This window comes from Entelurus aequoreus, linkage group LG24 (assembly GCF_033978785.1).
Source record: "Entelurus aequoreus isolate RoL-2023_Sb linkage group LG24, RoL_Eaeq_v1.1, whole genome shotgun sequence".
Taxonomy (NCBI): domain Eukaryota; kingdom Metazoa; phylum Chordata; class Actinopteri; order Syngnathiformes; family Syngnathidae; genus Entelurus; species Entelurus aequoreus.
The window spans coordinates 5,145,264-5,172,745 of NC_084754.1; the positions used below are offsets into that span (position 1 = coordinate 5,145,264).

Sequence of the window (27,482 nt, forward strand, 5' to 3'; positions counted from 1 at the left end):
GACCCAGATTAGAGTTTTTTTTAAAACAGAAATACTTTAGCTTATGTTTAGTGAAAAATAGGAATTAAAGGTAATGTCAACTAATGTGTATCGACGCAAAAAAAGTTTAATGATCATTTCAGGAACAAAAAAAGGTTATCTACAAAGTCAAACGATTTGAACAAAGTGTCTGCTGAGTTTTTTTTACCACATGTTATATCTGAGGAGTTGAATCAAAACAAACACCATTTTATGTTTCAAAAATGTTAAATATTTTTCTTCAGATTAATTTAGTAGGTAATTTTATTCTCAGTCTAGACCAGGGTGCCCAAACTTTTTGCCTCCAAGAGCCAAAGTGAAAATGTGCCAAAGGGCCGAGGGCCAGAAACAGCGATTTTAAGCATGAACTAGGGCTGGGCGATATGGCCTTTTTTTAATATCTCGATATTTTTAGGCCATGTCACGATACACAATATATATCTCGATATTTTGCCTTAGCCTTGAATGAACAATTGATGCATATAATCACAGCAGTATGATGATTCTATGTGTCTACATTAAAACATTCTTGTTCATACTGCATTAATATATGCTCGTTTTAAACTTTCATGCAGAGAGGGAAATCACAACTAAGTCAATTGACCAAAAGTGTATTTATTAAACAGTTATTAAGCAGTGGCACAAACATTCATGTCATTTCCAAACAGAAAGTGCAAGATTGTCAGACATTTTAAAACAAGCTATTAGTGCACTTTTGTGCATGATGTCACACAAGATATTTTAATAACTGTCAAATAAAAATGAGCTGCATAATAGGAAATCAAATAGTGTATGTCCTTCGCTATGCAGTAGGTTCCTGTGGACGTCATCTCCTTTTGTTGATGACTATTTTTTTCATACGGTGTTGATGTGGAAATGGTTGCCTCTGCATTTTGTGGGTGTGGCACCGAACGGAGATGTTGACATGCAGAGTTTCAAACACTCTTCATTCTCTAGCGGGTGACTTTTCAAATGATGCTACATATTAGAAGTAATGCTACTTTTTGTATCAACACTTTTTTGCCCCACACTTGACAAATTACGGTTGTCTGTTCGACATATTCCCACTTGAAGCCAAACCACCGCCAGACGATGCTGTTTTTCTTGGGAATTAATTTTTCCTTCATTTGTTACCACATTCGCACCTTCTTTCTCTCGTATTACCACTCGCACCACAGCTAACGTTACCCATGCCGCTACCTCTCTGCTCCACGAGGGCGTATACGTATGTGACGTATGTAAGAAGGTGCGCTTGTTTTTATGTCTGTGAGAAGCAGAGACAACAAAGAGTGAGAAACGGCTGTAGTTAAAAGAAACTGCGCGGGAACGTATACTCGAATATCACGATAGTCATTTTCTATATCGCACAGAGACAACCCCGCGATATATCGAGTATATCGATATATCGCGCAGCCCTCGCGTGAACCACAAATAGCCAAACAGTTTCTATATTTGGTACCAATAACAATGATAGATGGCCAACTACTTAGCCTTGCAAACATGCCAACAATGATTGTGAGCTTTTAGGGTGTCCCAAACTTTTACACTTTTGATATCGATATTGATCCAATCCGATATTAGCAGGAAACACACATACTTTTATTATTTCAGTGTGGAATGTTTAGAAAATGTTTGATCAAATGAAATTAATCAGAGAACAATGGAAGGTATGAAAAACATTAGCCTATTATTTACCATCTAGAATGGACTTATGCTGTCTTTAAGTTGAAGTGCAGTGGTTGTTTTTAGTGACACCTAGTTATCGCAGAAATTAAGTTAAGCTCATGACAGTGCATTGAATGATGCGGACACGTTTGTTACTGGATGTTTTCTAATACACTTCTGCCTTGGAGACTGTATGTGTAAGTAATATACTACTTTAATTATATGATACTTGTTTATATTGACAAATGTGCTGTTTTAGCAATATTGTTCAATTACAAACACTTGTTACGTACAGTAAGTCTAACTTGTTTGCAATTGTGTGCTTAGCTGTTGTGTAGCTGCTAGCTCCTAGTAGACCAACGCTGCCTGTGTTTACCTTTTTTGTAAATGACTTGACTAAAATAGAAGAAAAGGCCAACCGTGTGTGTTTATTGGAGGATGTTTAGATGTTAACTGGCTGTCCAGGAGTAAAGCTAAAATTGTTTAGATGCAAGCCGGTACAATCAGATACTTGTTTTTTATGCTGTTATTGGACCGATATGTGATATCCATATTGGATCCGGGGCCCTTCGGGAGATTAAAAGGTCAGTACGAATATTTATTACATTTGGGAAGCCACTATTTGGCGGGCCAAATCAAACGACTCGACGGGCCAATTTTGGCTGTCGGGCCCCACTTTGGGCGCCCCTGGTCTAGCCCAACATTTCAGTCACAGACAGTCTGTGCCTGCCTGCAAGTCAGAATTTTCGCACACACACATTGGCTCCAGAGGTCAGTGAGACTCTGTCACTCACTGAAGTTGCCGCGCCTTCCAAATGTTGTTTCAACTTCTTTGCGAAAGTGTTGGAAATATTTATTTTTCTTCTGGACTCCACTTACAGCTATGTAAAGGGGAAGAGGCACAATGGTGATTGGACATTACGTCATGGGGAGCCTGACTTTTCACCATCGTGGATAGGCACGCTCACATACGTGCACACAAGACAAGGGCGGATGGACGTAAGCTGCTAGCCATGTCTTAAAGCACCTCTTCCAGAGGGCGTTTCAGTGTTATAGCTTCACCTTTATCTTTAGTTTTTAGGCCAAAATGTGTCCGTTCTCCCTTTTCTGTTCACACACCTTGTCTGCTTGTAAGTACTCCGTGATTGTGCGTTGCCGAACATGCGCCTTTTTAGAGGCGGTATAGTACCGAATATGATTCATTCAACTTAGACTTAGACAAACTTTAGTGATCCACAAGGGAAATTGTTCCACACAGTAGCTCAGTTAGAAATGATGGAAAAGATGGAAAGGACAATGCAGGTATAAAATAGACTAAAAGCAATATAAAATATAACATATACGTAATATTTACATGATATATGTACAGTATAGGATATACACTGATGTATTATATTATATGTTAATATCATATTCACAATATATAACAATTACCTTGTACAATATTACAGTATACGTAACAGCTGCAGCATAAAATAGAGAGTAAATCCAGCAGAAAATAGACATTATAAACAAAGAAGTACAGTAGCTAACATAGAAGGTGTCCGGTAATAGACATCTATTGCTGTATGGCGAGTGATTATACAGCTGGATGGAGTGCGGAATGAAGGAGTTCTTGAATCGAACACTGTGGGAACGAAGCTGAAGGAGCCTGTTGGAGTATGAACTCCGCTGTCCCTCAATTGTCTGGAGTGGGTAGGCAGGATTGTCCATGATGGCCAGCAGTTTGTCCAGTGTCCTCCTGTCCCTCACTGACACAAACGCCTCCAACCGCGTGCCAATAGTTTGGCCGGCTTTCCGGATCAGTTTGTCTATCCGGGTTAAGTCCCTTTTGCTGGTGCTGCTCCCCCAACAAACCACTGCAAAGTACAGGTATTGCGTTAGTATTGCGGTACAATACTAGTACTGGTACTAGCATTGTACAATACTGGTACTCTGTACAACTCTAGAAGACAACGTTTTTGGCGAAATACGCAAGTGCTGGCGCATCTGCTTGCAGTATATAAAAAGTGTTTTATTGTGTATTTGGGTTTTGAATCCAATGTTTGCAAGCAGTAGCAAAGGTTTGAAGTCTGACTAAAACCACAAATATCATTATTTCAATTGAGCCTTAATATTGACCTCTTCATAAATGGCTTAAGTATGCAATTAGTGATGTGATGATTGCTGACTTTTGAAAGCTCAATGCTGCCATACTGGAAACCATGTGTTCCGGCCATTCTACAAGTGGCGGTATGGAATGAGCATTACACTGTGAAAAGAAAAAGGCAGTGAGAAAATGAGGTTTGGAGTCAGTGAGGGCAGCTGTTGGTACAGCCTGCAGTCAGACAAGGCTGAAATTTGAGCCCTGCACATGCAGTGGGACGAAGTGAGCGGGAAAGAGGGAATGTACGAGAGAGAGAGAGGGAGAGAGAGAAGAAAATATTCACTGTGGCAAACAAAGTTGAAGTTTTTCAACCGAAAGCGGACTAGGTACATGGAGACAACTTGGTCTCATCAAGGATTCCAAAGACAGTACAATTAACTGACTTATTAGTTTGGGTAGCGTATACCTTGTATGGAGGGTAAGAGAGTAAACATGCTCTGTTAGTGCTGACATTGTACACCATCCCAACTCCTCTCACACAAACACACCCTCCAGTGCCGCCTACCGCACTCCAGGAAAGGGAGAACATGGAAGTCAGGCATGGAGACCGTGTGGGAATTTCCCTCTTACTGTTTTTTTTTTCCTGGAAAACTGAGACCAGATCTGTTTCCAATCCTTCCACAAACCAGCTTGTATTAATTTTGGGGAGTGTTTTTCCAAACTAATCTTTAGATAAAGGAAAGACTGCGACAGTTCAAACTCACTAGTCCTTTTTTTCGACAAATGGTTACTGGGAAAAGGAAAACGTCAATGTTTGAAATTAAGCTTCATATTGATATTTGCTTGGTTGACCACATATCAACAGACCTATAGCAGCTTTTGAAGTAATATGGAGCACAAGCTGTGACAGACAACCTTCTGTGATACTATTTTATTGTTGTATTTCACTACAGTGCACCTCAACCTATTTTGTGTTCTTTTCTTATCCAGTGACATGCTTTGGCCTAATTTGATGGATAAATGCCCCACAAAAAGGAGGTTGGGTGCTAATTTAAGAACATGGAAATGAGATTGTTGGTGTTTGTCAGTCATCTGTTGTTTATTTCAGTTTTTCATGGATCCTAATGCGTGTTTCCTTAATGGGGATACCAGTAGAGTGAAATACGATCCTCTGGTGTTGTGGCGTGTTTAGGGCCACAGTAGCAATTGTCAACATCAGTGAGGAGGTCCAAGGGAGAAGATGAGAAGTGACAGGGTCCTTAAATGCTTGACCAAAACCTTTTTCGTCCATAAAACTCTAAATTGAGTTGCATACCACTAGGGCTGGGCGATATGGCCTTTTTTTAATATCTCGATATTAATAGGCCATGTCACGATACACGATTTATATCTCGATATTTTGCCTTAGCCTTGAATGAACACTTGATGCATATAATCACACCAGTATGATGATTCTATGTGTCTACATTAGGGGTGTAACGGTACGTGTATTTGTATTGTACGGGGGTTTCGGTTCGGTTTGGAGGTGTACCGAACAAGTTTCCACACGAACATATTAAGTATCCGCTTCCTTCTGCCTCTGTCTCTGTCAGGACTATACACAGCACCCAGCATTGTCCCACCCACACAACCATCTGATTGGTTACAAACAGAGCGGTAACAGCCAATCAGCAGTGCGTATTCAGAGCGCATGTAGTCAGTGCTTAGCGTTTAGCAGGTAAGCATCAGGCAGCGGATTCTCCCCAAATTATAATAAACACCTCCCAGTCAACTACTAGTAATATCACTATGAGCCCGTTGACGTTCTAGAAACCTAAACGGCAGCTCAGCTCGCTCGCAGTCCTGGCTTGAGGTGAAGGCTAATTCGCTTTTAGCGTAACGTTAGCTCATTTTGCGGTGTGCGTGTGTGTGTGTTACGAACAGCAAAGTCCTGTCTGTCTGTTATTTCACTTTACCTTTTTCTGTGTTGATTTGAGCTGTGTTGAAGCAGGACATTATGTTAATTGAAGAGTTTCTGTCTCTGATAGTTGATATAATAATGTAACTGCATCATTAAGCCTACATGAACTCCATGGTGCTCAGGGATGAATAGTCTCTCCTATTGCTATTGTACCATTTTTTTCAGCTATAGTTACATTAATCATTAGTAATGCAGCAGCCTAGTTTTGAATGGCAGGGTCCCTGCTATCACATGTTGATACAAATATAACATTTACATAATAAAAATCAACTACAGGCTTCCCAAATGCTGTAATTAAGCATGATGAGTTGACTTGAAACTGTTTAATGTTGCACTTTTTATATGTAGAAGAAAAGTTTTGTCATTTGATTTAATCTGAGCAACATCTTGAAGCAGTTTAATGTTGATTAATGTGGGCAGAATTATTATAGTGTTCCCAATGTTAAAAGGATAAAACCATTGTTTACAAATTTGTTAAATAAAAAAACCAAAAAATGTATATTTTGTTTTCTTACTGTACCGAAAATGAACCGAACCGTGACCTCTAAACCGAGGTACGTACCGAACCAAAATTTTTGTGTACCGTTACACCCCTAGTCTACATTAAAACATTCTTGTTCATACTGCGTTAATATATGCTCATTTTAAACTTTCATGCAGAGAGGGAAATCACAACTAAGTCAATTGACCAAAACTGTATTTATTAAACAGTTAAGCAGTGGCACAAACATTCATGTCATTTCAAAACAGAAAGTGCAAGATTGTCAGACATTTTAAAACAATCTATTAGTGCACTTTTGTGCATGATGTCACACAAGATATTTCAATAACTGTCAAATAAAAATGAGCTGCATAATAGGAAATCAAATAGTGTATGTCCTTCGCTATGTGGTAGGTTCCTGCGGACATTATCTCCTGTTGTTGACTATTTTTTTCATGCGGTGTTGATGTGGAAATGGTTGCCTTGGCATTTTGTTGGTGTGGCACCGAACGGAGATGTTGACATGCGGAGTTTCAAGCACTCTTCATTCACTAGCGGGTGACTTTTCAAATGATGCTACATATTAGCAGTAATGCTACTTTTTGTAGCAACGTTTTGCCCCACACTTGACAAATTACGGTTGTCTGTTCGACATATTCCCACTTGAAGCCAAACCAGCCAGACGTTTTTCTTGGGAATTAATTTTTCCTTCATTTGTTACCAGATTCGTACCTTCTTTCTCTCGTATTACCACTCGCACCACAGCTAACGTTACCCATGCCGCTACCTCTCTGCTCCGCGAGGGTATATACCTACGTGACGTATATAAAAGGTGCGCTTGTTTTATGTCTCTGTGAGAAGGAGAGACAACAAAGAGTGAGAAGAGCCTGTAGTGTAATGCCCGCAGCTAAAAGCAACTGCGTGAGAACGTATACTCCAATATTACGATATAGTAATTTTCTATATCGCACAGAGCCAAACCCACGATATATCGAGTATATCGATATATCGCCCAGCCCTACATACTCAATATTCCTACTTGGACCACCTTGTTCAGACTGTGTCAATGTGTGGCCACAAAGAACAGGAAAAGACCTACAGCTAGGCAGATAATACGATATCAATATATATTGCGATAGACACACACCAGTGTTTCCCACACATTCATTTATTTCTGGCGGCCCGCCACGAAATAATTACGTCCGCCACAAAGAAAAAGATTTGCCTGCTTCTCAGGCAAATCATATAGTTGATGTAGATGCCCATAAAGGCTGTTCAGATTTACTTTACAAAAGAGAAGTGTAGGATACTTCTCTTGTTGCCTTATTTGTATTTGACCACTACTGTTTTCTGTTTATTTGTTACTGACTGTGGCAGGACACCTCTGCCTCTGTTTCACTTTATGTTGCTGGTAAATAATATGGTTGTAGTAGTAGGCTAAAGTTAAATTATTTAGTATGCACTAATTAAAGGGGCAGAGCTTTAAGAGACATTTTAGCTTTTATATTTTATAAGATATATTTTTGTAAGAACCACAATTAATAAATATATTTCAGTGAATAACTTATTGTTCAAATCTGTATATAAATATGTACATAAAGTGTTGTAATTATATTGTAAAATGGATGGATGGCTGGATGGATGGACGTTTAAAACAAAACTGTTATTATTAATTAGTAAGTATACATTTTTTGAGCCTTTTTAGAGAAAATCTTATCATTGTAGTAAATTATGCAAATTACTAGATGATGTCATGGTGACCACGCCCATAGCCACGCCCCCACCGCCAAAGGTATCTTAGCAGTTTATGGGAAACACTGCACACTCTATCAATATTAAATGCGTTCAATAAAATATTAAATTTTTTGGTCGGAAGAAACCAGAAATTATGAAGCAAGATTCGTTTCATGAACCCAGCGAGCAGGAAACAGGATGTGTCACTGAGCAATGGGAGAGACACGCTAACAGCCAATCACGTAACTACTAGAGTGTTATACCTTCCTGTTTTTCAGCTCCCAGTCCCAGACCGTAGTCGAGTAGCGCAGAGGAGACGTTCCCTCCAGGGCCGATGTTTTCGTTTGGGGTAACACCCTTCACTTTACCCGACAATGAGTCTGCTGAGCTCCGCATTCGGGTCGGAATGATAAGGCCGCCGACTGGTGACAATTTGTTAGCTTTATTCTTATTCCTGCAGGACATTCTGCAGTCGCCACTACTGCTGCACTTGCATTCTACCGCTTGCTCTCTTTACTCTTCCACCCACTCACTGACGTCACTTAACCAACAGTACACACTGCCATTCTTAAAGGATCGCACACATACCCTACTCTCATAACACTCGTGTGGTTGCGCTGTCTTTTTGTCTTGCTACGGATTCTCTGCATGGAGTGGGGAAAAAAACTGTAATATATTGATATATTAACTCGATAAAAGAAACTTGTCTTGACGTGTGGCAACATTCTGACACTTCCAATGTGTCGGTTTAATGAGTAGCTTCTCAAACTCGTCTGTATAGTGTTCAATAGCTAATACATTACTGCCATCTAGTGTCTCAAATCTGCAACAACCTTAAAATCTACTTTAATTATTTTATTACCTTCGCTGCACTCTTCCTACCTGGCTACCAGATACCTTCTCTACTGATAAATAGCACCTTTGGAAAGTTGGAAATTGTTTTACTATATTTATTGACAGACTTAAATAAGTCATAAAAAGTGTCAATAATTGATATCGATCAATACACAAAATGTATATTGTGATAGTTTTTGGCCATATCAACCAGCCCAAAAAAGACCTAAAGGTAAATAAGATTATGTGCTACCACTTTTAGCCCTTTTATTATTTGGCCTCCACTAACCACGTTAAACCCAGATTCCGAACTAACAAAGGTCTTAAAGGCCTACTGAAATGAATTTTTTTTATTTAAACGGGGATAGCAGATCTATTCTATGTGTCATACTTGATCATTTCGCGATATTGCCATATTTTTGCTGAAAGGATTTAGTATAGAACAACGACGATAAAGATTGCAACTTTTGGTATCTGATAAAAAAAAAGGCTTGCACCTACCGGAAGTAGCGTGACGTAGTCAGTTGAACATATACGCAAAGTTCCCTATTGTTTACAATGATGGCCGCATGAAGTGAGAGAGATTCGGACCGAGAAAGCGACAATTTCCCCATTAATTTGAGCGAGGATGAAAGATTTGTGGATGAGTAAAGTGCAAGTGAAGGACTAGTGGGGAGTTGAAGCTATTCAGATAGGGAAGATGCTGTGAGAGCCGGGGGTGACCTGATATTCAGCTGGGAATGACTACAACAGTAAATAAACACAAGACATATATATACTCTATTAGCCACAACACAACCAGGCTTATATTTAATATGCCACAAATTAATCCTGCATAAAAACACCTGCGTGTTTGTTATGCTAGCTCCTAGCTCCTCTGCTAGCTCCTAGCTCCATAGAACACGCCAATACAATTCAAACACCCGATCAACACACACAATCACTCAGCCCAAAAGACCGTTCACCTAACCCAAGGTTCATAAAGCTTATATATTTTTAAAAAAGTTACGTACGTGACGCGCACATACGGTCAAGTTATCGAATGTTTAGCAGCCAAGGCTGCATACTCACGGTACCTGATATTCAGCTGGGAATGACTACAACAGTAAATAAACACAAGACATATATATACTCTATTAGCCACAACACAACCAGGCTTATATTTAATATGCCACAAATTAATCCTGCATAATAACACCTGCGTGTTTGTTATGCTAGCTCCTAGCTCCTCTGCTAGCTCCATAGAACACGCCAATACAATTCAAACACCCGATCAACACACACAATCACTCAGCCCAAAAGACCGTTCACCTAACCCAAGGTTCATAAAGCTTATATATTTTTAAAAAGTTACGTACGTGACGCGCACGTACGGTACGGTACGTGTTATGCTAGCTCCTAGCTCCTCTGCTAGCTCCTAGCTCCATAGAACACGCCAATACAATTCAAACACATGATCAACACACACAATCACTCAGCCCAAAAGACCGTTCACCTAACCCAAGGTTCATAAAGCTTATATATTTAAAAAAAGTTACGTACATACGCAAAAAAAAGCCAAAGCTGCATACTCACAGTAGCACGTCTGCGTCTTTGTCATCCAAATCAAAGTAATCCTGGTAAGAGTCTGTGTTGTCCCAGTTCTCTACAGGCGTCTGTGTATCCAAATCAAAAGTCCTCCTGGTTAGAGTCTCTGTTATCCGAGTTCTTCCATCTTGACTGCATCTTTCGGGAATGTAAACAAAGAAGCGCCGGCTGTGTACTGTTGTGGCTGACTACGTTCGAAAAATACGTCCATTTCGCACCGACAACTTTCTTCTTTGCTTGCTCGGCTTCCTTCTCCATAATGCAATGAACATGATTGAAACAGATTCACGAACACAGATGTCCAGAATACTGTGGAATTATGAAATGAAAACAGAGCTTTTTCGTATCGGCTTCAATGTGGAAGGCATACCCGTGTTCGCCGGGCTACGTCACACGCATACGTCATCCTCAGAGGCGTTTCGAACCGGAAGTTTAGCGGCAAATTTAAAATGTCACTTTATAAGTTAACCCGGCCGTATTGGCATGTGTTATAATGTTAAGATTTCATCATTGATATATAAACTATCAGACTGCGTGGTCAGTAGTAGTGGGTTTCAGTAGGCCTTTAACTCATTCTCTTTCTATGCCACATCAATGTGGAATGCGCTCCCAACAGGTATAAAAGAAAGGGCATCTCTATCCTCCTTCAAAACCGCAATAAAAGTTCATCTCCAGGCAGCTACAACCCTAAACTAACACCCTCCCCGAATTGTTAAAAAATCAAATGTAAACAATCAAATGCAGATACTTTTTCTTATGTCTTCTGATCTCTCTCTCGCTCTCTCCCCACTACTTGCTGTCCATATCCTACCAAGTCAGACCTACACTGTTCCAATATCCATTTCTCTGTTCTCAATTGTTGATGACTGATAACAACCAAACCTAACCACCCCTTCCACACCCCGGATTGTAAATAATGTAAATAATTCAATGTGATTATCCTGTGTGATGACTGTATTATGATGATAGTATATATCTGTATCATGAATCAATTTAAGTGGACCCCGAATTATGTTACCATTTAATGGTCAATTGTACGGATTATGTACTTCACTGTGCAACCTACTAATAAAAGTCTCAATCAATCAATCAAAGCTCTTAGCATGCTAAGGTTAACATTTCTGTTTTCGTGTATTGGCGGCTCACGCGCCCCGGCGGTGGCATTCACACGCAATTCCTACCCGAATTACACAGATTTTAGTTCATAAAGTGTTTTCTACAGTTCAGCAATGTACTTGTGGTGGTGGGTGTGTGAACGTGATATCATCATGTAATTTGTAACAAAATGGTCTACGGATGTGCCGATTTTCTTTGAAAAGTATGCGATACCCAGTGCCGATGAATGCCTTTCGATGCCGATCACAAACGCCGATCCTCTCTTGCTAATCTTGCATTTATTTTACGTCCCCTGACTGACAAGCTAGCAGTAGTTAGCCTGTGTATCTCCGTATAAAGGGTGGAGCCGCTTTTTAGTTAATCACATCCATTACGGATAATCAACTGCACTAGTACTCGGTATCTTATGATAAATAAATAAATGTAAGCGTAATCAAGTATTATGATGAGACTAAATGTTATACATGGTATACACTGAGAGCAAGCGGAAGCAGGCATGCTAACAGCTGAAATAGGCGCTAAACTTGCTTGAAACCACAGAAGAAATAATTGGTATGTTAACAAATTCTGTGAATAGTTCCCTATGCACGGGAAGACTTTTGAGGGCAAAGAGTTTCAGTGAGATTCCTGATTTTGTTTGGTTTTTGTGGACATTGTTTTGCTTTTGTCAAATATTTGTATGTAATAAGCGGATTATGGAACTAGTTTTAATATTGTGCTGATGTTAAAATGTCAATAGCACTCACCATAAATATATTGAAAAATGTACAGTTAATACATGTATGTATTTGTGTTGGCCGATCTTACTCATGGATAATCGGAATCGGCAGCATAAATCCTTCATCAGAAAATCCTTAAAGTAGTGTAATAAAAAGGCTTATTAAATGTGATTTATCTATTTAGTAGAACTAGTCATAGTCTGGTGTGGCGGAGGCGCCACATCACAGGACTTCAAGATGAACTACTTTTTTTTTTTTTACTGCCCCCATGGCCTTTAAAAGTGCTTAATTAAAATTTTGATGTCATATTTATATTTTTTGTTAATATTCCCGACAATCACATTCATTTATTTGTGGCAGCCAAAATCATGATTAAAATAATTGCGCAGCCCTTATGTATTTATTTAATCTTTGCAATGCACTTGCTCAATCATCAAAATACCTAATGATTTTTATCATTTGTCATATTTCATCCTGGATTGGCATTTGACTAAATAGTTTGTTTATTGATCAGATGTTTTGCTAGTGTTTTTATTCTGAAATCCATACTGGGCTGTTTCCAAATTTGATTAACAATTATTTTCACATCCTTTTCTCAGCAGTCAGTTAATCAATTATAATGCCCATCTATTCTCCAAATTAATCCAAACCATCACAATTTCTCTTTCTTTCTCTTTTTAGAGGTCCTCACGTTTCAAGAGAAGACGAAAGCCTTATTTGGAAATCTTATGGACGAAGGTGAGTGTTCTTTTTGTTTTTGATTGTCATCTTAAGAAAAGCTTAATGCGAAGGGGGCAAAGGCAGCTCAAAATCTAAACAGATTTTTTTGAAGAGCAGTGCAGATAACTGAGCAAACTACCTAATGACCTTTTTTTCTGTGCCCTCTTTGTGGCTTCTCCCATCCAAGTATGTTGTTGCTACCAGTTCGAAGGGCTTACCATTGGAAAATGTCGCTATGCCTTGTCATTTGTATCTGCCTTTTGTCCGCATTTTCCCCCACAACTGAAAATACCCCCTTTTAAACTAATTTAACCATATAGATGCTGTTAATAGTTTGCCCGTTTGGGTATGATAAAAATCTGATAAAACCTTACTTTCAATGTTTTGGCTCTTTGCATGTAAAAAAAAGTTATGTCTGGATTTTAGACTAATGCATCATCTATTGCCAATAAATAAAATGAACACAATCTGTACTATATTTAGTCAGCACATGATCTTAAGTGTGGCAGGTTGTTGTTGATTTTGGTGCATAATTTGCATGCTACGAACTGCCTATTGTAGTGCAGGTCGCAAGCTTATTAGTATTTGAAATTAACAAGCTACTTGAAGCAGCATTCACTGCCAAATATTTGTGTTAAAGCCACACTAAATAACTTTTCAACACAAAAACTGCAAATGTGCTGACTTGCTTTTGCGGCATACATCACTCCCTTATTACCCATTCGTTAAAAAGACGGACGTCGATGCGAACGCCTGCTTGCCGCCAGAAAACAAAAAGAAGAGGAACCCTTACATGCAATTACTGCATCAATAGCCAAAGCTTCAAAACAACCTAAGAAACTAAAAGTTTTGCCCGAGGAGACAAAACCCGATAAACAGAGCCTACCCGGATAAAAGGACAGTCAAGATCAACATTGTCCCGGCTTTCACTCGTTAATATGAGCTCAAAGATGAGGGATTTCAGCCGATGCTGCCTTCGCTCTGTTCCTACAAAACTAGTAAGTAAATGTTGATGCTCAAATCAAAATGATAATTGTAATGTTAGCTTTCGGAAATGTATGTAGTAGCAGCCGTCAGCTTGATAGATTGCAGTTCCACACTACTTCCTTCCAAAAAAAACTCCCGTCGGTCTTTCTTTGCTTTGGACCTGCATCCGCCCCGATACATTCTTGATCGTAGCGTCATGTTTGTAGCGCAATCCTCGATCATTTCTTGATAGTGTCTGCTTTTTAACATCAACATAGCCATTAGAGACTTAATAGTGGTGGGAATATAACAGTGAACATCATGTCAGTTTGACGCTATATGCACTAGTCCTCATGGGAAATGTGGTCTTCTTTCTGGCAAAACAATACCGCTCTGTTTCACTGGCACCTCGAAAATCAACCAAAACTGAAAGTTCTTAAGTAGGGCTTTAAGCCACAGTTTACATCTTCATGTCATGTCCTATTGACAGCTGACCTATGATTGCTGAAGATCTCATGTTGTGTTTTACTTAACTTAAGTTTTGTATCTAAAGGAAGCAAATTTTTTTATAGTCAGTTTAAGGTTAAGTGGAAGCCACCTGTCTTAAATTAATAGCCAGATAAAACAGTTGGAAGATGTGATCTACATAACATGTAATGGTGGTTCTTTGGTCAACATTTTGCATTGATTACGTTTTACAGACCATCTTCAAGCCGCTTTCTGACAGTCTCTTCAGGATGCGCCATTTTTGTGTCCCCACTTTGACTGCGTCTGCTTCCCTTCAGCCATGTTTGAGTTTTTAGCACTACCATATGGAGTCTACTGACAGACTGTGCTACTATATTTTAGAAATGGCAACAGTGGAGGATGCATGTGCATGTACAATCCAGTCTGCCCCACAACAAGAGTTAAAAAAAAAAAATGGCGGACTCGCGCAAAGCTCTTTGGTAGAACTTTACCATATATGAAGATCTCCGCTAATGTCACAAATTGGGCAAGTTTTAAAAATTTGGTTTAGACGAAATATGAAGGAAGACAAGATTGTTTTATAGACATCTCCGCCATGCCTCCATTGATTGATTAAACATTTTTGGGACATATGCAGATCCCAAATACACAAAAATAGGTACCAATACGTAAGAAAAGTTGGTTTTCCATAATAGGTCCCCTTTAAAGCGGATTAGCCGAATGGCTCATTGCCTGTAAGGATCTGCCTTTACTGCTTATATCAGTTGTGCATGATAGCTGACTTTGACCCTGGCCTTGGCCGAGCTCGGTGTCCTGCGCTAATTTAGTCCCATTGCTCTTGCGTCTGCTACTTCTGCTGCGAGTATGCTTGCCAGCTAAAAAGTGCTATTAATAGTTGCTAAGGCATTATCCCTATTGCAGCAGATGTTCAAGCATAGGGATTGTGTATGCATTTGTTGAAGCATTAACCTTGCCTATACAGATGCAGCTTTAAAACCAGATGTAAAACCAAAGACTGTATGTGCAAGTAATGCATTGCCTTTTACATTGTACTGCACCGTCACTGGGTTACCCTGAGTATTGCTAATACTACCCCTTGTTGATGTTATAAATAATAGGGCTTGAAAGTGTGATACTATTAATGAACAAAAACACAAATATTTGTCTTTACATATATAGATAACGTTTATCTGGAGCATTTTTATTAGATATTACAAATTACATGATGGTGCGGTCACAACCCAGCATGGTTTTCCAAACATAATGAATAATCCTGATAAATAATCAGTATTTCAATATTGATACAAATGAACTAAATATTATTTTGCTCATAATCGTGCAGTCCTATGTAAGACTAGACCTCATATATGGACACTATTTTTATCTATATAGACAAAAAGTGCAGTCTTATGTCCATAAGGTGCCATCTTCCTAAATTTTCACATTTATTTTTATTTATTTGTAGTGTTATATTTTGTTTCTGCCATATTACTTTGTTTTATAATGCTTGTGTTGCTTTCATATGCACATTCAACTTTCTACTTAAATTTTGAATGCGTTTTGTTTTTTTAAATAAGACTTAGTTTAAGGATTTCAATATGTCGTTTTTGAAAATTTTGAGCACATTTAAAATTACCGCGATAATTTTGGTCACAATAACCGTGATAAGAAATTTTCATACCGTGACATCCCTTGGTTTGTCCATGAGCCTTTACCGACCTTGCATTCCGAAATGTTTCACTTGTATAAAAACTAACTTCATATACGAGCAAGATACAAGACACGTTTGGCAGCTAGCTCAAATCTCGTCTATTGTATGTACCTATATTGATTAGTTCCTCCAACTTAACTTTTAAAGGGGAACTGCACTTTTTTTTGGAATTTTGCCTATTGTTCACAATCATTATGAGTGAGTGTCATGGCGATGGCTATGTTTGTTTTTTTTTTGCATTTTAAATATAAAATAAATGCGATCAAAAGTTCACTTACAATGGAGTCTATGGGAGCTGTGCAATTCTGCCTGTAAATTCCTTAAAACATCCAAAAACCTTCATTGAGGTTTCATATACATGATGTAAGTATATACAGTATCTAATGTAGTAACGGGCACATTTATAACATTTAATATTTACGGATTTTAATCATTTTAAGCCTACACGGCGCATTAATTTAAAAAACGCATCACGTTTTTTTTTTTCATTACTGATTACTCACTGCAGATTTCATGAGAGCCAACAAACATAATAAAACATCACTTACTGTGTAATGTCTGCTGTCATTAGAATGCCGACTGCTGCAGTGTTTATATTTTCCCATATAGATGAAGAATGTCTCATATTCCTCACAAAGAAATGGGGTGAAGGGTGGTGGGGGGACCCAAGTCCTAAATGGCTGTCAAAGTGTACCAACTTGTCGGATTACCGTTCAGGTGAGATGCATATGATCTAGAATCAATTTACAGGGGGCGAGGAAGCAGCAGACCACTCGATGTAAACATAGGGACACACGGTAGTAATCACTGCGCTGCTATAAATAGTTTGTCTGCGTTATCGCTTATAATAACAATATCACTAATACTTGGTTAAAATTCAAGTCAAGAAATGTAAATGGAGTATTGTTGGCGCTTTTTGAATGGTTATCAGATTTTATGTGCATAATAGTGGGGCTCCCATTGGCTGCGCTGTAAGCTGACTTTAATTTAGGTTTATTTTAATATTTAGAATGCACTAAAAAAATAAAAATCCGTCCGTCATGTCTTTCATAATGATTGTGAACGATAGATGAAATTCCAAGAATAGTGCAGTTCCCCTTTAAGGTAGAGAGTCTTTGGAACAGGGTCCAGTTTGTTTTGGAACAGTCTCTTGATTTTTCTTTTCTTTCATTCGATCCATTTTAATCCAGTTTGATGCTCTCTATCACAATACCACTGCTTGAGTACAAACAGAAAACAAAAACTTTGTCCAGCAACATTGGCTGCCCATCCCTCACAATGCGTTGCTAAATCACGCGCCCTTTCAAGCCCTGTAGAAATATTTGCCTTTTAGTCCAAAGAAAAGTGTTTGATGCTTGAATTCTGCGACTGTTGCAGTGCCATCCCATCACCTAATTTTCCTTGGTCTTCACTTGCAAGTTATCCTCTAACTTCCGCATATTTTTCCCTGCTCCCCTTTTCTTGTGTGGTGTCCGAGTGTGAGCATGGCCATTAAAGGAAGAGTTATGAAGGGTCGCAGTTGTCATCCTTCTTAAGCCTCTCTTTGCCTAATTGAATATTTTGAATTCCTTTTGTGTATCCTTTTGTCCTGATAATTATATTTGCTGTGCACTCTCTTCAATGATTGGTTCTTCACTATTATTAACATTATTACCAGATATTGCTTACACTAACAATTATTTTAAAAATCTACTAGTCATCGACTATATGGGCAATTACCGGTAGTCGACTAATAAGATTATGAAGCGTACATCAATTCAGTAGCTCTTATTTAGCCACCGGCTTTTAAATTCAGATTGATACATTTTAGGCATATGCTAAGAGTAATTTACTCTTAGCATATGCCTACTTGACTTGAATATTAACAAAGTATAGCTTTACTAAAGATAATAAAAGTAACTACTTCCTCCAGAAATATTAATACTGTGTTGTGCTGCTAATTAGGCTGTTACAGAAATAATTCAAACTTTTGTCAATTTTAAAGCAAGGACAAGCAAACTGATGATTAAAAAAAACTAAGAATTGTTGATTTGATTGGTTTCTCTCATTCGCTGCATTGTTAGCCACGTAGAACATAGCATGACTACTGCGGCGCCCTTATCACCCCCTTGTGGTGAAAAAATATAGCAGTAATAACTTCCTTACACATGGTTGGGTGGGCCGACTTGCATGAACCTCGCGGTGCAACAGGGTTTAGGGCCTGTTCAACGCTACTTGCAGCTTTAATTATTGTTATATTTGCAATTCTGACAAAAGAAATAAACCAAAAATATATGTCCGCTGCAGAGGAAGCTCACTTTCCAGAGGCTATTGCTGTTAATAACCCCACGATATACCTGGGTTGTATAGGGATAACATATTTTGTACAATGTAAACAGGATTTATAGTTGGATCATTTTAAAATCACTCAGAAAACGTAACATCTTGTAGAGTAGATGAAATATATTTAGTAAAAAAAAATAAAGCTGAGATATATTTATCATTTGTATAGAAAAATCAACATTTGTCTTACAGGGAACGGTTTCCTCAATGAGCTCAGTCAGGGTGGTGCTGAAGGATTTGGCCGATGTGCATGTTTGTCGTGCCACTTCATCTTATTTTAGTGGGATTATTATTTTCCGGCGTTGTCCATTATCATAAAAGCCAAAGTGAGTCCACGCTTTTAATTCAGGCAATACTGGTGCATCTTTGTTTAATGTCTCTGCCATATTAGCACCTTTCCTTTTGTTTATTTCATGAAAAGTTAAAACGGCAAATAAAGGTATGTGGCAATTATCTTACTGTAAAGTTAAATATCACAATAGTATGCCATATCTATATTTTTCACACTCCGAGTATTTACGCACACATCACAGTGGGTTTTTTCAAAGACCCAACACCATAGCAATAGTTCTTTGTATTGTAATTTAACAACGCTGCGGTTGTCTGTCTATCTGGCTTAGCCCTGCAATGAGTTGGCGACTTGTCCAGGGTGTACCCTGCATTCCGCTGGAGTGCAGCTGGGATAGGCTCCGGCCCCCCTGCCACCCTGAAAGGGACAAGTGTGCCACAACATGGTAGTAGTGCGGAGCTGTGGTGTCAAAATCAGATGCTTTGGAGTTATAACATAGTGAAGCAATGTCTTTGATTTGTGACCCCTCCCCTCCATTTCTCTGTGTCTCCTGTCCAGAAATGAGTCGCCAGACTGCCACCGCGCTGCCCACAGGAACCTCCAAGTGCCCCGCCTCGCAGCGTGTGCCCACCCTGTCGGGGACAACTGCCTCAAACAGTGACCTGGCCAGCCTGTTTGAGTGCCCGGTGTGCTTCGACTATGTCCTACCCCCTATCCTGCAGTGCCAGTCGGGGCACCTGGTATGTGATCTCCAGTTTGGATGGCTCTTGTTGAACAGTGCACAATGTAATAAGAATAACACTTGCTAATGCTGCATCAGATGTTTAATGGATATTTCAGGTAGGCCTGAGCGATATGGCCTAAAAATAAAACATAATGTTCTTTTTGACCATATATAACTTGTACTTTTTATGAAATCATTTTCAAATAATTAAATTAGGTGATTCCTCTGGGAGACAATACTTCTGTCTTGATCAAATTACTTCCGTAACTGAAATATAGCATTGCACATTGCATACAAATAAACTCAAATAAATCAATAAAGATACTAATAATTAATAAATAGTAATAATAAATAATCAATCAGATCAGTAGTGCAAACTTAAAACTTCCTATCTTGAATAAAAAAATGGATGTAAATAAAAATGTAGTATTATACATTGTAAGCAAATCATGAGTTTAAATGATTCCACCACAGTAAGCTGCTTTTTAGCTGGAGTTGCATTTGCCGCACTCTGCTTTGGTTTTAGATGCTGGAATAAGTTTGTTGTGCGGCTGCCTTTTTTTAAAAATAAACTTAGCAGCGCGCAGTCATTTGTTCCAGGCCTATTGCTGCAAAGCAAAACCACTGACAAGACTTTTCTTTTCTATGGAACAAACGTCTCGCTCTTGCTTGTGTTAGCATTGGCAATGTTTTGCTAGGTGTGTGACTTACTGCTAAGAAAACCAGGGGGGAGGGTGAAAGCTACGGAAGCTCCTGGGGGCAAAAAATATGTCTTAGCAAGAGGAGAAAATATGTATTTTTTAGATTGTCTGCAACAAAAAAAATCTAATTTATCGTTGAACCGATTTATTGCCCAGGCCTAAATTCAGCTATAGGACTTTTCTTAATCAATAGCCAAAAATGTTTGGGTTTACGTCTTCTCAAAATGCTTTTGCCAGTTGGCCAATGTGCCAAACACATTTAATTTTGATTTGACAGTGCATCGTAAACATAAGCGGGTGGCCTATAACTCTTGTTGTTGATCAGGGCAATAAAAACTAAACCTCTAAATATTCTCAGAATTAAAAAGCTGCTTTTTTGAAAAAGTATAAGTGGAACAAAAAATAAATTACAATATATATATTTTTTTGTACTGTCAAGCAGAAATGATCAAATACATCTCAAAATGACTGCCAAGTAAAGGGAATGCAGCTAGCGGAACTTTTAACATTTGTCTGATTGTGTTCCAGAGTGTATGATGGGGAAATTACTTTGAGGGCCAATGTCAGTCTGACATGTGTTCATTATTAGAATCATAAATTTTGATTTCCTCCGTGGAGCTTTTTCACATTCCGAGCAAATTGAATTAAGCAGAATTGACCAACTCTTCCCCATCCTCAAATAAAAAGTGTGTGTGACTGTGCATTTCTCAGGTATGCTCCAACTGTCGGCCCAAGCTCACCTGCTGCCCCACGTGTCGAGGGCCGCTGGGCTCCATCAGAAATCTGGCCATGGAGAAGGTGGCAAACTCTGTCCTCTTCCCCTGCAAATATGCTTCATCGGGCTGCGAAGTCACGTTGCCGCACACGGACAAGACCGAGCACGAGGAGCTGTGCGAGTTCCGACCGTACTCGTGCCCGTGCCCTGGCGCGTCCTGCAAGTGGCAGGGCTCTCTGGACGCCGTCATGCCTCACTTGATGCATCAGCACAAGTCCATCACCACATTGCAGGTCAGAACTTCAGCTAACTACTGTCCAAAGTGCCCACTTGGTGGCGCTTCAGTCAATGTTTTGATTGAAGGATTTGTGCTTCCAACCTTCCTGTACTTGTGTGAATACTGACAAGCGTTTACACATATATAATTGTTTTTAATACTCCCTTTGTTGCTACTACGCTATGGGGGAACTATAACCACAAAGGGTCACAATGTGATTCCTGCAATGTAATGTTTGTAACAACACTTACAGCAACAACTGAGAGGCCTCCCCTTTACTGTTATAAAAACACAGGAACACTTTTATTGATAAAATGCTAACCTTTCTATAAACTGGTTAAGGGCTTTTTTTCAGGTTTTAAAGGGATGACATGTAAGGAATACACTATGTAATTTTAAACTCTTACACATGCTTATACAAGCCATATTAAAGGGGCTGCATTTACACATGTCTAGAGGGTGCAAAATTTCCAATATTGCAGCTTCTAAGACTTTGTGTTGTCCACACAAACAGAGTTTCAAAAACACATATTTGGGGTTAAAACAATCTCCATCCACACAAGTGTGGTTTCAAAACTGTATGTCTACTCACAAACGCATACACCTGCTGTTATGCACATTTTGTCCAATCAGAAGCCTGAAAAAAGCAGCAATTTTCTGTAATAGGACCCCTTTCATACCACCTGTCATGTTACAATTAAACAAACCATTAATAATATATGAAACATGACAAGGCATGGCATAAGAAAGAAAGATGCATGTCTTGTTTTGGGTATGAATACTATTGGGCTGTCAGTAAAACAACAAACCAAGCTTACTATTTATCTTCCAATACATTTGCGTTACATTTCTGCTTGTGACTTGTAAAATAACTTTCACAGCAACATTTTATCAAATTTTCGCCCGGCCAAATGTAGAAATATTTACCTAATAACATTAACGCAACAAATTCAAGTAAAATACATGATCTTCCCCAGAATTGCTGATTTCTCCTTTCTAGATTGCTACAAACTATTGGTGCAACAGTTTGGCTCAGATCAACCAATCAAGAGGACTGAAGAATGGGGACGTTATAGTGGGCCCGATAGCTGGCCCTGAGATGCTACCGGGAAATCTAATTGTTCTAGATACTTTGCTAATATAGTTAGGTGGCAGTTATCGTGAAATGGGCCAGCACTCGTGATTCTGCAGGCTTGGGTAGATTCTTTAAATGGCAACACATAGAAGCTGAATTGGATTTTTAAAAAAAACTGCACATGGTAGCAGTGCAGCCAAGAGACACTATGACATAAGTATAATTGGGAATTAATGAATTCATTGAACCATTAATAACATTTAAGTTATAAATAAAGGTCAGTGCTTCTGATAGTGTTAAGGCCAGCAAACAAAGCCTTGCTGCTCCTAATGGCCCACCGCTGCTTTGTAATATTTTTTAAAAAACTTGTCTTACATGGGGCTTTAATGCAGAGGTGCCCAAAGTGAAAATGGGCCGCGGACCAAACAGCATTTTAAGCGTACATCAGTACCAGATAAAAGGTAGTGGAAATTGTTACATCAGATAGATGGCAATTATACATTTTATTGATCAACTGGTGAAGAAAGTAAAACTTAAATTGTGGTTTTTCTTACATAAGATATGTTTTTCTTTTGGTGTAAAAAAAGCGCCACATTTTTATCCGTGCTAGATTATGGTGATCTTTTTTTATATGAATGCTACTCTTTCCTGTCTTCAGATGGTGGAGTGTGTACCATGCTTCTTTGCGGTTCATACAAACTGTAGAGCCATGACACACTACTGTGACTTGTACTCTCGGGTGCTATGACCTTCTCCGTCCACTAGGAGACAGTGTCATCAGTACACTTGTGGGACTATTGCCTGTTTTACATTTGTACATTGATTTCACAGAGAAGTATGGACTCTTATGCACTGAGATCCAACGATCACTCGCACTGAGCTAGGGATAAAAGCTTTTGTCTATGCTGTTCCTTGTGCTTGGAACATGTTACAAAGAGACTGGAAGCTGACTGAATTGTTATCCTTAAATGCTTTTAAATCTAAACTGAAAGCATTTGAAGGCGCTTCAGTTATCTGTAACTGTTTTACTTGATGTTCTTTCTGTCATTTGAATGTAAATGTAATTGTATGTGTAACTTTGCCGCCTCTTGGCCAGGACTCCCTTGACAAAGAGGTTTTCAATCTCGATGGGATTTTTTTCCTGGTTAAATTAAATTAAAAAAAACACAATAGTACACCTTGGCTGACCAAATTTGGGCGCCTCTGCTTTAATGTGCACCGTGGTTTTCGATGACTCTGCAAAAATGAGCACATCTTGGTTGTTAGACGAGCCCACTTAATGCGGCCAAGAATTGTGCTGTAACAACATTTTGATCACTTTATGGCCTGCTTCTCCGAAGTGCATATTTCAGTTCAGTTAGCCATTAAGACTCCTGTGACGGGGCAAAGATCAATACATTATATCTCAACATAAGAGAGAGTTTGCAGGCAATATTGGATATAGATCTTGCAAGTATGCGGAGTCAGTCCACACTACGTGGCTGCTAGCAAATTGTTGTTTTGAAAACACCTGAGCTGAAACATTTGTGAAACTTTAGAATAAATAATGACTGGTCTTGATTAGGGCTGCAACTAGGGTTGAGTATCGATTGGAACCGGGACTAACTTTCCGATTCTCCCGGAATCGTTCAAAAGTTTAAATTTCGATTCCTATTTTCGATACCCAGTCCGCCGACCGGAAAAAAATATGTCCGCCGAACCGGAAGAAGAAGCCGCTGAACACCAACGAAGAAGCGCCCACCGCCGGAAGTGTTAGCATAGCCGAGCGAGTCAGTCAAGCTCAAGCATGGATAGCGGGCGTCGACGTTCGAAAGTGTGGCTTTACTTTACAAAAAAAAATGAAATAACCGCGAAATAACAGAGCTCCATGTCCATCAAGAAACGAGTGGAGAGAGAGCTGCAGATGTACCAGGACGTTCCACCGATACTTATGTCTGACGACCCTGCTGCATGGTGGTGGTCCGGTGGAACCAACAAAAGACTTATCCTTTGCTGTCAGATCTAGCTTTCTCCTATTTATGCGTTCAAGCTTCTTCCACACCCAGCGAACGTGTATTTTCCACAGCAGGAGACACTATCTGTCCAGAACGCTCACGCATCCTGCCTGAGAAGGCGGATATGGTCATTTTCCTAAACAAGAACTGTCTCTGATTTTATACTGTACCTGCTGCTAATCTGGACTGGGTTTTGCAACTTGTTTCTTATTGTTTATTTGCTTTTCTGCACCAGGTTAGCCCATCAGTGGGAGCACGGTAACATTTTTAAGTACCTGCAGCATCATACACTTGTGTGTGTAAATGTGTTTTCATGAGGTTTCCTGTAGCATCATACACTTGTGTAAATGTGTTTTCATGAGGTTTCCTGCAGCATCATACACTTATGTGTAAATGTGTTTTCATGAGGTTTCCTGCAGCATCATACACTTATGTGTAAATGTGTTTTAATGAGGTTTCCTGCAGCATCATACACTTATGTGTAAATGTGTTTTCATGAGGTTTCCTGCAGCGTCATACACTTGTGTGTAAATGTGTTTTCATGAGGTTTCCTGCAGCATCATACACTTATGTGTAAATGTGTTTTCATGAGGTTTCCTGCAGCATCATACACTTATGTGTAAATGTGTTTTAATGAGGTTTCCTGCAGCATCATACACTTATGTGTAAATGTGTTTTCATGAGGTTTCCTGCAGCGTCATACACTTGTGTGTAAATGTGTTTTCATGAGGTTTCCTGCAGCATCATACACTTGTGTGTAAATGTGTTTTCATGAGGTTTCCTGCAGCATCATACACTTATGTGTAAATGTGTTTTCATGAGGTTTCCTGCAGCATCATACACTTATGTGTAAATGTGTTTTCATGAGGTTTCCTGCAGCATCATACACTTATGTGTAAATGTGTTTTCATGAGGTTTTCAGAAATAAAGCTCTCTTGAGGAAAGTGTACCCCTGGGAAAATGTATTCATAATTTATAATATTTATATTCAAGTTCATAGATTTGATATTTATATTCTAGTTGAAAACAGCCCTGTGAGGAATTTATAGTAAAGTTCATAAAAAGTTAATAGAATTAAAATTGATGGAGAATGTCAGACTATTTCATGTAGGTTAGCTAGCTCATTTAAAATATCCTAAACATTTTTTTGACCCTGCCTCTTAAAAGAATCGGAATAGAGAATCGCCAGGAATCTGAATCGAAACAAAGAATCGGAATCGTTCGAATTCAAACGAAACCCAACCCTAGCTGCAACTAACGATTGATTTGATAATCGATTAATCTGTCAATTATTACTTCGATTAATAATCAGATAAAAGAGACAAACTACCTTTCTATCCTATCCAGTATTTTATTGAAAAAAAACAGCATACTGGCACCATACTTATTTTGATTGTTTCTCAGCTGTTTGTAAATTTTGCAGTTTGTAAATAAAGGTTTATTTAAAAAAAAAATATATATATATATATATATATATATATATATATATATATATATATATATATATATATATATATATATATATATATATATATATTTTGTATTAAAAAAAAAAAAAACTCTGCGCATAGCATAGATCCAACGAATCAATGACTAAATTAATCGGCAACTATTTTAATAATCGATTTTAATCGATTAGTTGTTGCAGCCCTAGTCTTGATGTTTTGTTTTTTTCCCCCCAGGGGGAGGACATCGTATTTTTGGCCACAGACATAAACCTGCCTGGCGCAGTGGACTGGGTAATGATGCAGTCTTGCTTCGGCTTCCACTTCATGCTGGTGCTGGAGAAGCAGGAGAAGTACGACGGCCACCAACAGTTCTTTGCCATCGTGCAGCTCATTGGGACTCGCAAGCAGGCGGAAAACTTTGCTTACCGGCTGGAGCTGAACGGCCACCGGCGTCGCCTGACCTGGGAGGCCACGCCGCGCTCCATCCACGAGGGCATCGCCACCGCCATCATGAACAGCGACTGTCTGGTGTTCGACACGTCCATCGCACAGCTCTTTGCGGAGAACGGCAACCTGGGCATCAACGTGACCATCTCCATGTGCTAAGAACTCGCTAGAAAAAGGGGGTCATGAAGTTCTAGATAGTTGGGGGAGGGGCATTTTGAGGGGGTCACTTGTGACCTCACTTCGCTCTCTCACTCTCTGCCGCACCCCTTGAAGACACTATCGAATTGGACTGTCTTATCAGGCAGCCACGGAGACCCAGGGGGTGGCTGGAACGGATGAATGGACGGATGGATGGATGGACATGAGGACATAACTGTGTAGAGATGGCCATAGCCTTATAAACACAACACAAATTAGTTTATGAGAGATGCGCGGTCTCTGTTAGTTGTAAAGATGGACGTCCAAAAAGCTATCAGTGTCTTCTCCTTCCCGTTATTTAGTGTCTCCCCACCGTCATCTTCACACACTACACAATTCAACATGGACTCCCGGTCTCTGCGCGGCAGTTAGTTAGCTAGCTAGCTATCGCGTCGCATCGCAACGGACCTTCTGGATCACATCTCGCAACACTTGTGGCGGATGAGATAACCGGACCTGCTCGAGTCTAAATTCTGTCCTGTTAGGCGGAAGTTACGTGGCGAGCTGGACTCTTGTTTGGATGAGTTGATTGTTGGTCATCGCTGTTACACCCCTTCCCCTCCACGTGATGACTCTTGGATTGCCCTCGTCGTACATTCGCCAACGCAAGTGATCACAATGGTTGAGTGCTCACAGATAGTTGCAAGTGTGTGTGTGCATGTGTGTCTGGAAGTGTGTGCGCAACTACGAAACAGGTCTCAGTTGAGTCGAAGTCACATTTCTTTGAGATTTATGAGGGTTGTTGTTTTTTCTAAGTGCGTGCACGTGCGTATGAGCGAAAGAAAAGTAAACAATCAGCCTGCTTACCTCCTCCATGTCTCTATCGCCCACCTCTGAGCATCCACACAGGACAGTCACCCTGCCAAGGATGCTACTGGTATTAAATGGTAATCCTTAATATTATTTTCCTTTTTTCCAAAACAAAAAGGCATTTGTAAAACTTGTGGTTAAACTTCTGTGTTTTGTAGTTTAAAATTGTTTTCTCCTCTCTCCTGTCCTCCGCCCAGTTGGATTGTTCTTTTCTTTCCTCCCTTCCGTTTGTCTCTCTCTGTCCTCCTGTGGTAAGTTGTATGTTTTTTTTTATTTTATAAATGTGTGAGCAGGGCGGGCGGCTCTCTCCTACTCTTCATGTGGAGTCTCAGTAATTTTGCTGCTCTCCCTCAACTTGACCCTCCCTTGACCTTTTGTTTTAACATGTCATTAAATAAATTTATCTTTTTCATACCA

At 39.3% G+C, this 27,482-nt stretch overlaps 1 protein-coding gene across 4 annotated transcripts in view; it reads left to right on the forward strand.

Annotated features, from left to right (window-relative positions):
- The window catches only part of siah1 (siah E3 ubiquitin protein ligase 1), an 84,103-nt gene extending 56,621 nt beyond the window's left edge, over positions 1-27,482 (forward strand). For 3 of the 4 annotated variants that reach the window (XM_062036117.1, XM_062036116.1, XM_062036115.1), the window contains 4 exons: positions 12,882-12,938; positions 19,235-19,416; positions 20,813-21,109; positions 25,845-27,482. In XM_062036117.1, coding sequence (XP_061892101.1) covers positions 12,929-12,938; positions 19,235-19,416; positions 20,813-21,109; positions 25,845-26,216 — 861 coding nt within the window. In that variant the 5' untranslated portion in view covers positions 12,882-12,928 and the 3' untranslated portion in view covers positions 26,217-27,482. Of the gene's footprint in view, positions 1-12,881; positions 12,939-19,003; positions 19,122-19,234; positions 19,417-20,812; positions 21,110-25,844 lie in introns of those variants that run through there. The other variant, XM_062036118.1, reaches the window with a different exon arrangement.